The sequence below is a fragment of the Lichenostomus cassidix genome, chromosome 3, assembly GCF_008360975.1.
Source record: "Lichenostomus cassidix isolate B80296 chromosome 3, HeHo_3.0, whole genome shotgun sequence".
Classification (NCBI taxonomy): Eukaryota; Metazoa; Chordata; class Aves; order Passeriformes; family Meliphagidae; genus Lichenostomus; species Lichenostomus cassidix.
Genome location: NC_139483.1, coordinates 108,042,587 through 108,053,525, shown reverse-complemented (window position 1 = coordinate 108,053,525; position 10,939 = coordinate 108,042,587). Strand labels below are relative to the sequence as shown.

At 38.4% G+C, this 10,939-nt stretch overlaps 1 protein-coding gene across 1 annotated transcript; it reads left to right on the top strand.

The window, feature by feature from the left end:
- Positions 1-4,834: 4,834 nt before the first annotated feature.
- On the top strand, positions 4,835-9,745 carry LOC146440415 (cysteine-rich venom protein-like). Its single transcript, XM_085057080.1, has 7 exons — positions 4,835-4,920; positions 5,731-5,862; positions 6,764-6,854; positions 7,305-7,450; positions 8,029-8,123; positions 8,888-8,976; positions 9,163-9,745. The coding sequence occupies exons 1-7, from the start codon at positions 4,861-4,863 to the stop codon at positions 9,288-9,290; spliced, it is 741 nt and encodes a 246-aa protein (XP_084913206.1). The 5' UTR covers positions 4,835-4,860; the 3' UTR covers positions 9,291-9,745.
- The last annotated feature ends 1,194 nt before the right edge of the window (positions 9,746-10,939 follow it).

Here is a 10,939-nt window from a genome sequence, read left to right as displayed (position 1 = left end):
ACTTTTTGATTGATTGGCTCTGTTGCTTCTCTCCCTAATCATAATAATCTGGAATGGAAGGTGAGTTGGGTCATGTGGAAGAAATAAATAATGTTCCTTTTTGCCAAAGTTAGGTCTGCAAGGTCTTTCATACAGCCAAGAAAAAGATTTGTGCAAAGTTCTGAACCTCACAGAACTGTATGGAATCTAAAGCACTACTTTAGCTGTCATTGACTTCAGTGGAAATAAAGAATTGAAGAAACTGGATTCTTGTCTTCATTGCTTGAGATTGAATCAGATTCCTGTAGTTCAGGTTTACACAAGGACTGGAGGAGAACTTCCACAGTCAAATCCTTCAAACTGATCTTTTTTTAAGCACTTTCGATAGATTTATCTTTAAAAATATACACATATTTGTAGAACCCCATGGAATTAATTCTTAATTTATTTTTTAAATTAGATTACCCCACCCTTTCAGGTAATCCATACTAGGAAGTAACAATTGCTATGCTAAATTGTTCTTTGTACCATGGTTCCGGATTTATTAATCTTCTATTTCTTCCCAATTATTTCACCCACTGACCATGAATTGTAGCCTATCTGACAGTCATCCTTTATAGAACAAATGGTTTTTACTGTTCAAACAGGTGTGGCACGCTTTAAAGAAATACTTGTAGTAGCATAATTTCATTTTAACAGTACAAACAAAACTCAGGTGACTGTAGTGAATTAATGAAAACTGCTGAGTACTGTGAATGGGGTTAAGAATGGAAATATCTCCCAGGACACTGGGAATCTGGAGGTGCCAGACTCCCTCCCCTCACAGTCAATAGGAATGCAGTCTTAAAAACTATGGTAGGTGGCTTATGAAGCTTTCTGATGGTGATAACCTTGGTCTCATCAAAATTGTCACAAGCACTTCAGATTAAAAAAAGTACCTTTGCCCTTATCTCAGAACATGGAAGGATATGGGAGACCTTATCACAGGCGACTTCCCGTAAGTGCTGCCCGCTATACAAATAAAGAACAAAGGCAGCTGTGTTTCCCAACACAGGGATTATAATGCAGCTTTAATTTGCTGGCAACAGCTGCAGAAATTCTGCAGAAATTCTACAGAAATCTGGAAACGGTGAGACAATATTGACTTGCAGTGTGGGCAGCAAACTCGAGCCAGCATGGTGAAAAAGGTGCTCAGTGTGCAACAGAAACACAACAGAAAAGGCATGGCTGAGGAAGGGAAAAAAGAGAGGAACAAGGAGGTGTGAAGATGCTTTGTGCCCTCTGATAGCCAGCAGAGTGCATGGAAGGAAGCTAGAAAGGTTGTGTTTGAGCAGTGAGGATTTGTGAAAGCTGCTTTTGTGATATTGTACCCTGAAAGAAAGTGGAAGCAAAGATTCTGCAAGAAGAAAAGGTGAGAGATGCCAGGGTGGACAGGGCTTGGAGCAACCTGGGCTAAGTGTAAGGTGTCCCTACCCTTGGCAAGGGGGTTGGAATGAGACGATTTTTGAGGTCTATTCCAACCCAACCTTTCTATGCTGCACCAGAGCAGAACACATGACTCACATGTCTCCAGACTAAAGAGGGAAGATGTGGGATATCTGCAGCTCTTCTGCAATTGGTTAATCTTGAGCAACACATGGGGTGAGATACATGTACAATAATCACAGAATCACAGAATGCTTTGGGTTGGAAAGGACCTTAAAGCTCTTTTCATTCCATCCCCTGCCATGGGCAGGGACACCTTCCACTATCCCAGGTTGCTCCAAGCCCAGTCCAACCCAGCCTGGGACATTTCCAAGAATTGGACATCCACAGCTTGTCTGGACAACCTGTGCCAGCATCTTACCACTCTCACAGTTAATTATTTCTTCCTTCTATCCAATCTAAACCTGCCCTTTTTCAGTTTAAATCTGTTCCCTTTCGTCCTGTCACTACCTGTTCTTGTAAAAAGTGATGCCCAGAGCCACAGCCTCACTGAGCAAATGGAATGCAAGTTTAATTCAGCAAATTGAAGTTCAGGAACCACTTGGAAGAAAATATCACTGTGTTGCCCACAGTGCAGGTCATTTTGTGTATGGCTAAGATGTTGCTCAGTTATGTCTCTGCCTCAAAATATTTATCCCACCTTTTTGCCAGAGTCAGGAAAGCCCTAAATAATAAGGGCTAAATATCCAGCCCTAAACTCAAGCCTCTATTTTATGAACACATCAGCACTGTAGCTCACTGATCATACTAGAAGTTGAAGTTCTGCAAAAGGACAGGTCTTCTGTCTTCTCTTTTTCCTTGCCCTGGAGACAAGAACAAAAAACCCAGAATGATGCAGCTTGATTGGTTCCTTTTCAGTCATCTGTTCCTTAAGAAAAGTTCTTTCTTCCACAATGGGCAGCTCCAAAGCTGATGTCATTTGTCATCAGCAAATATTGACAAGGAAAAGAAAGGGAAAATGTATGTATATATACAACCTTGGACTGGGAAGAGCCTCTTACTCTCCTGCCACCTCCTCAGGTACAGAAGGATTCTGGCGGATGAAGGTAATGTACACCAAATTGAATTTCAGCCTTAGAGATTTTATCCATAGAGCCACTTGGTCAGTACTGATTGTGCTATGAAGGTTGATGGAGTTAATAGCTAAGTTGTACCAAATGTGATATTTAAAACAATAGGTCTATTTATAATATCTCAGTGGAAGAATGTAAAATGAATTTTATCTTCTCCTCTTAAACCCCACATTCCACCAGTAGGGGTGAAAAAGGGCTTCAGTGGAGTCTAGTTCCCATATTTCTTTAGATCAAAATGTAACTCTTGGACCCACTTGCTTCATTCTTCAAATGGGAACATTAATTAATTAATACATTTTGCAGAGGGTGGCCAGTCACAGGCAATGCTTTTCTAATGTCTTTTGAATTATTTTGATGTTGAATTTATTTAACTTGAGTATTGGGGCATACAAGTATAGCTGAACTCAGAATTTTTTCATCTCTAAATGTTAATTATCTGTCCAAGCCTTCATGCATATATGCTGCTAAAATGTCTGATTTATATTACAGTATGCAATAAGCAGATTGCCTTTTCTTAATGCAGAGTGAGTTTATTTTTTAAATGAAATTCAAAGATGTAAACTCAGAGCAGGTAGATGAAAAATATATCAAAGGAACTGAAAAGACAAATGTTTCCACTCTTCCAAACTTTCAAACCTGCCATGCCCTGAAAACTGTATCAGATGGCAGGAGAGAGGTTCTGCTGAGGAATGAAATATCAGGATTAAACATGAAGAGTCCAGGTTCAAATGTTCAAATAGAACATTTTTTCTAGCTTTGTAAGTATCAATGTTTATTTTCTCTGTTTTTACACTCAATCAAATTCTCATGGAACCTCAGGTTTTCAAGTAGAGCTACCTAAAAGTGCATTGCTGGCATTTGTTTTTCAGAAGCATGGAAGTGATTTAGTGGATTGAATACTACTGACAGGGAAGAATAATTGTATCTGGGAACCATCATCTTTTGACTTTGAAAGTAAAGCCCAACACTTTTAGTCAAAGGGACAGATTTGATTGTAGACTCTGGCAAAGATGTGCAGTAGTGTTTAATCACGTTTAACTCTGGATCTAGAAGTATTTTATGTTTCCTGTTGCAGCACTTAATCTGGGAAGTCCCAAAAAGATTTTTGTTTCTGTGTGTAAGGGCAAGACAACTAACTCCTCCATGGCCAAAGATATCCCTTCAGTTTAAGAATTTATTCTTCATTAATATCAGTGAGATTCCTGCTTCTACCTCATGCAAATTATTTCCTTATGAAATCACAGGAAAACAAAGACAGAAAATCTGATTGGCATGCTAGACAAGGGGCAGCAGTTCTAAACTAAATAAGGGTCAATTTAGAGTAGAAATGAGAAAGAAATTTCTTTTTACAATGATAGTTTCCCTATGAAGCAGGATCTCCTAGATCTCTATTGACCTGTACTGCTCACACCAAGGATTTTTCCTACAGGCCAACTCTGAGGTTTATTGCATTTAATTTTTATTATCTCTATTTCCTTTTGCCTCAGTCTGGTTTAAGGTAACCTGCTGAGCTCAAAGCTAGCTTTCCTTGGGATTTTGCCACATGTTTTTAACAACCAGAAAGACATTTTCCCTCATATATCCCCATCAATACAAAGCTATATAACTTTTGTTTTTTCTGACCTGCAGAAAAAGCATCCTGGGTATATGAGTGGGTTCAGAGTTTCTGTGTACACCTGTATAAGGTGTATTAGGAGCAAGAAGGCTATAGCCACCATTATTTATTAATAACACCATATATGAAGGTTTTCTTTATGTCTGGGTGTCAGATGTAACATGAGGGTGATCCCATTATGCTTGAGCCATTATGATGCTGATTTAATGAGAAAACAGAGAAGTGGGAAAGAAGTTGAGATAACTGTCCATGTTCTATGTTCCAGCAGTGCTCCATTCTAAAACACCAGATCTCACTACAGGTGATGCTTGAGAAGAACTCTGATGTGACAGTATTGAACTCACTAATGGGCTTTTTTATATACAAGCTGGCAAAGATGAAGGAAATGCTGCAAATTCAAGATATCTTGAATAAAAAAGTCAAAAGGGGGCTGAACTCCCTGCAAGTAGAACATAAGTTTATGATATTTGCAGTCCCTGCTTCAATGCAAGGTGGAGTCCTCTCTGTAGGAGACAGTGGTGCCCATGCACAGTTTCAGCACATCCAACTAAATTCAGGATCAACTACAATAAACTTCTCTGCGCACACATAACTTTGCAGCAGGTTTTTATCTCGCTAACATACCGCATTATGCCATAAAATGTATGCAACAAAGACTAATGGATTTTGAGTTTCTGGTTTTGGTTGATTTTTTTTCTCCCTTTAGAAATGGATCTACTAACTGCAATTATTTTCCTGGCTGCTTTGCTGCACCAATCTGATGGACAGGTAGGAATATTGATCTGTGCACAACAACCATATCCAACTCTTTTCTATAGATATCTAACCTGGTGCAGTCAGACTAAGTGATCTCTAGAGATTTAGAATTCAGGGATGAAATTATTGTTAACATGTTAACGTAACACATCGAAGATGAACTCTCATTTTTCACAGATTTTTGTATAATAATAATAAAAATTATTATTATTATTATTACTATTATTATATGTGTATTGGTTGAGCAACCTGTTCTAGTGGAAGGTGTCCCTGTACATGACAAGGGGTTTGGAGACACTGGATTTTTAAGCTTCCAACCCGAATCATTCTGTGATTCTGCCCATTAAAATATTCTTCCCTTCACGAAACTAATTTTAAAAATACATTTTCCACAAATAAATAAATAATTTAGCTAAGATTAAGAAATCTGATTTACAAATCTCTTAAAGAGGATTAATCTTGTAAGATGTAGATACCTACTATGTAGGCACTTGAACATGAGCTATTTCTCTCTTTATTTCATTCTTATGAGTGGATGAAAAGAAACAAGTACTTTAAGAAAGAAAATTATCATTTTCTTCAATAAATCTCAGGTGAACCATGCTGTAAGTTGATACTTTCCTTTACCTGAGTATAGCTGCAGCCTAAAACAACTGGCTGAGATGTTATTTCTACCACCCTGAATGTCTTAAGTTAAACACAATTTATGAAACCAGTTATTAGGGTAGGTTCAGTTGAACAAACAAAAGTGACCAGAAGCTCATAATTTATCTTGTTTATTATACTTCTGTTAACTGGGACCTTCACTGTCATTTTTTCCAGGGTTTTCCATATAAAAAAGTGAACGTGTTCTCCTTTCCTCATTCTAAGTCTCAAAATGAAAAAGAGATCCTTGAGCAACACAATGAAATACGGAGATCTGTAATTCCCACAGCCAGGAACATGCTGAAGATGGTGAGCTATGAATTGCAGCCAGCCTCCTTTTCCCTTAAAGGAAATGATAGGATAAACCCAGTGTCAAAGGAAGCTGTGGGGTGAAGGGATTAAGAGCAGCCTGATGAGAAGGACTTGGAGGTGTTCATGGATGAGAAACTCAACTTGAGCCAGCAAGATGCTCCAAGGGCTGGAGCCCCTCTGCTCTGGAGACAGACTAGGAGGGGTTAGAGTAGATGACCCTTCAAGGCCCATTTCAACCCAAACTATCAATGATTCTCTGATTCTATAAAGAGAAACACAAGGCCTGGTTGAAGGGAAGATCATGCAAAGCAAAGGGGGAGCAAAAGCCCAAGCAACAGGTTCTGAATCTCACACTGTCAGGAGGGCAAAAGAGACCTAGATCTGCATAACTTCTCCCATCCCTGTCACCCCTGATATTCCTTGCCATTCTTATTCCATGAGCAGATGAGCTGGTCAGTGTTTTGTGGTTGAGCCTGCACAGAGAGACCTGCAAACATTCCCCGGGTTCAAAGCCCAGCTGGCATCTGTCACCACAACTCAGCTGGGCTGAAAACCAGTTTGCACTATTTAGTGCAGTGCACCCTGCAGTGTTCACTCAGACACAAAGCTGAAAGAAAGCAGCAGTATGTTATAAAAATCCTTTTAATTTGCATCATCTGGAGATCAGGACTGTGTGATAGACCTGTGCAGAATAACCTTCTCTGAATTCTTGAAGAGTTGAAGAAATGTGGTTCCTGTGCCACAGGAGTGTAAACCAGCACAACTCCTTCTCTGTCCATTGAGGGCCATGGGAGCATTCAGTGCACAACACCCAAGCTATTCTCCTTTTTTATTTTTCTCTTCATGGGCTGCACTAACCTATCTATGACCTGGATACTTCTTCCTTTGTGTCTTTCAGGTGTGGAGTGACAAAGCTGCCAAAAATGCTCAGAAATGGGCAAATCAGTGTGGGATGAAAATCAGTCCAAGAGAAAAGAGAGTTATTAATGGTATGACAAGGATGGAGCCTCAGCTGATGGGTTAATAACAGTTTGCAGATGATCCCTGTGAATGTGAAATAGAACTAAGGATTACTTTTAATCTGTTGTAGAATAGCTTTTTAGGATTATTTGAATACCTATTGTTACTAGAATACCTTTTTAGGTCCTGGTCTAGTGGAAGGTGTTGTTACCCATGGGAGGAGGGATGGAACAAGATTATCTTTAGGTCCCTTCCAACCCAAAGCATTCTGTGATTCTGTGATTATTGAACACAAAAACATCACTTCTGTCAGATGAATACTTTGAAAGACAACTTGTCAGAACTCCTTAAAATCACAGGCCAAAGTGAGTGGCATCATAGACATTTTTTATTTAGGATATAACTACAGCCACCCTGTCCCTCCTCCCCATTCTACAGATTGCTTCTCTCTCAATAAAATAGATTTACTTCTACTCCAGGTGTCACCTGTGGTGAGAATGTGTTACTGTCATACTACCCAAGGACATGGGCTGAAGCAATTCAGGTGTGGCACAGTCAGTCTGCTAATTTCAAGTATGGATATGGACCAACCTCAAAAAATGTCAATGTTGAGAGCTACACTCAGGTATGGAGACTTGAAACAAACTGTAAGGATACACCAGAATTACTGGAGTACATTTAAGGCAGCTTGGAGTTATTTATAATCAGGAAAAAATCATCAGTGTCATCAAAGTATTATCTATGATTCACAGTCTCATCCAAAGGTGAAGGATAAATTTTAATTCTTTTCCATCTAATTAGCAGGCAATGGAACTAGTATTTTGGAATTGCTGTCCATAAAGAAAATATTAGTCTGTAGAAAAATTGTTAATTTAGAAATACCTTTAATCTAGAAAGAAATGTTTTCTCTACAGGGATTGAAATATCCAAATAAGAAGTGTCAAAGCAAAATACCTATGATGAAAATATTTGAATTTCAACTTCAGTCTCCTGCCAGAACTTGTGTTCAAAAACATTTGGAAACTGGAGGAAACTTATTTTTCTATGTATTCTTTCTGACAGCTAAACTTTAAACTTAAAAGCTGATGAGAAAAAAATTAGAGAAATAATTGTTTTCTGGTTCTGTTATTTTGTGAGGTTTTTTAATGAGAATTCAAGAGGGATGACTCTGAAATAATGTACTTTTTTATTATTATTTTTCAGCTAATCTGGTACAACAGTTACAAGGTTGGATGTGCAGTTTCCTACTGTCCTGCAGGCTCATACAAGTACTTTTATGTTTGCCAATACTGCCCTGCGTATGTATTGTCTTCTTACTCTGTGGTGATGATTAGGGATATGTTTCCAAAACATCCTTGTCTGTAGGATGATTGCAATCTACTTTAACCATTTACACTTTTGAAAATACCAATGTGAATTGTGGGTTTAACAGTGTGTTGAATAGCAATATTTATTTTATTTCGCATTGGAAGAGATATTAGGGAAACTTTAGCAGATGAACAAAGGTCTGTCTTTGTCAGAATCAGACATCAGGCACAAATCAAGCTGTAATTTTGACCACAAAGAAGAAAATTAGTGGAAACCAACAACAAATGAATATTTGCAGAGGTAAAGAACTGCATTTCATAAAGGTTTTGCTGAGGTTTGGAGCAGCCTGGTTAGTGGGAGATGTTTCTGCCCATGGCAGGGGTTGGAACTAAGTGATCTCTAAGTTCCATTCCAACCCAAAGCACTCTGTGATTCTGTGATTGTATGACAACCTCAATCAGTTAAAATCTACTAGAAAAGTAGAGCTAGGAAGCACATAATTATTTTAACAGATAATGCTATTCAAATACAATAAATTAATTTTGTTTCTCTAAACTTATTGTCCCTCTTATTTAAAATCTTTTTTTTAATTCTATTAAAATCTGAAACTAAAATATGACTGCTTATGAAAATACTTTTATCCAAAAACTTTTGGATGCCTTTCATTGCATCCAAATGAATAACATAAACTCCTGTTAATGCCCCAGAGCTTCATGTTAATCTTATTTTGTCTTGTAATTCTTTCAAATTTCAGAGGAAATAACCCGATGCAAATAGCTATGCCTTACAAAAGTGGACCAAAATGTGCTGACTGTCCTGGCCACTGTGACAGAGGGCTTTGCAGTAAGTGACTCCATTCTCCTTAAAACAATTATTCTATAATATTCAGGCCATTTTAACAGCAGAGCAAAAGCACAAAGTTTATATAGACATGAAAAAATGGAATTTCTGGAAAATGCAGAAGTATCAAACCAGGGCTTGGTTTCCAAATGATATTTCATGTATTTGTTTCTCTCTCTTTTATTTTAGCCAACCCTTGCAAGTATCAAGACCTCCTTGGAAACTGCAAAAATCTGAAAATGTTGTTTGGCTGTAGCCACTCACTGGTGAAGAAGAAGTGTCTTGCAAGCTGCAAATGCACCACTCAAATCATCTAAAGTCCTGGTGAATGTCATTACAGCTGCTGTGAGACCATAAGGGAAGAGCAGAACTCACTGTAAAGTGTATTCACTAAAGTGCATCTGCTCAGATTGACCTATAGGTAAACTTTTTATCTGAAATCTGACCATTACTTCAGTCCTAAATTAGACTGGTAGCTCAAAATAACCTCTGATGTTATTTTAGGTTTTGTAGAAATCATGCTTAAGCTACTAATGTGTTAGTTGGTGTGTTTCCTTGCAGTGGATCTGCCACTGATTTATCTTTTTAAGGGGAAACCCACTTTTGACACACTTCAGGGTTTTTTGCATAATTCGTTAAATGCCATTAAACTTTCTTCTGTTAAATTTTTGTTTGATTGTCAATGGAATATCTTCCTGCTAAATAAACACATGATTTACCATTACCATCAGTTCACAAACAGACCTTTTAATTAAAGTTATTTATAAATCAAGGGGTGTCTTTTTAATTTGGAAAATTCCTTATGGATATTTTGAGCATCTTTTATAATTCACGTGAATGTGGATGAGAAAGGAAAAGAAATACAAAGCAAAAAGGAATGTAATTTTTTTACAGGCAAAATAAGAGGTAGATGTTGAACCTGCAACTTTTACTCTGACCTAACCACAAAGAGTCTGCTACATCTGTGCATGCAGGTGATAAATAATGACGTTATTCATCTGGCTCTCTCCCACTAACCTTGCACCATACTGGGGTGTCCCACCAGACCTCCAGCTGCTCCCCAAAGGGTCCTGGATTCCCACATCCCTTGAATCACATAAACCAGCCTTGAGCAAGGCAGAACCATTTACCACCTTCTCTTCCTATTTCAGGCCAGTAAAAATAATTTTCTCCACAGGGCTGCAGTTCTAGATAAAGACACAAGAGGGTGAGCCATACCCAGACATGAGTCTTTCATTGCTTTTTCTTTTTTCTACCTGTAGAAAGGATTTATCCTTTTATTAAAATTCTGGTGTATCCCAGCCCAATTTTAACTCTTTATTGCAAAGAATTTCTTAGCTAATATTGGCTCAGTAAATAATCACTACATATAGAAACAGTTTGGCAGTGGTTTCCTCCCCTCTATTGTTTCATCCTATTGCCATCATATTAAAGCAATGAGAGCTTCAAATTAGGGAAATTTATGGTTTCCAGGATATCAATTACTAGTTCTAGTAGCCTTGATTTTCCACTTGTCTGAAGCTCAGTTTCACCTTCTTGACCATGGCCCAGTGTGCAAGGCTCCAAGAAAGCTGGAGAGGGACTTTTTCCCATGGCATGGAGTAATAGGACAAGGGGGAATGGCTTCAGACTGAGAGAGGGCACAGTTAGATTGCATAGGTGTTTTTTGGGTTATTTTCCAAGTTTTTTCTCTTTCCTCCTTCTTTATCCAGGCCAATGAATATTTAACAAGGAATTATTTTATTATCAGAGACTTCTGAGAGCTCCCTCCCCAGAGAGCCAACTTTCATGCTCTGGATATCCAGCTATGCTGTTTGAGCACAGCAGCAGCAGGAGCTGGAAGGGATCTCCTACAACTTGAATTGCCACCCTGGAGCACCAGACACCCTGCTGGGTTCCTGCAGGGTATGCAGGCACAACCTTCGTGCTTTTGTAGGAGATTTCAAAAGATTCTGCTTCCCTACTG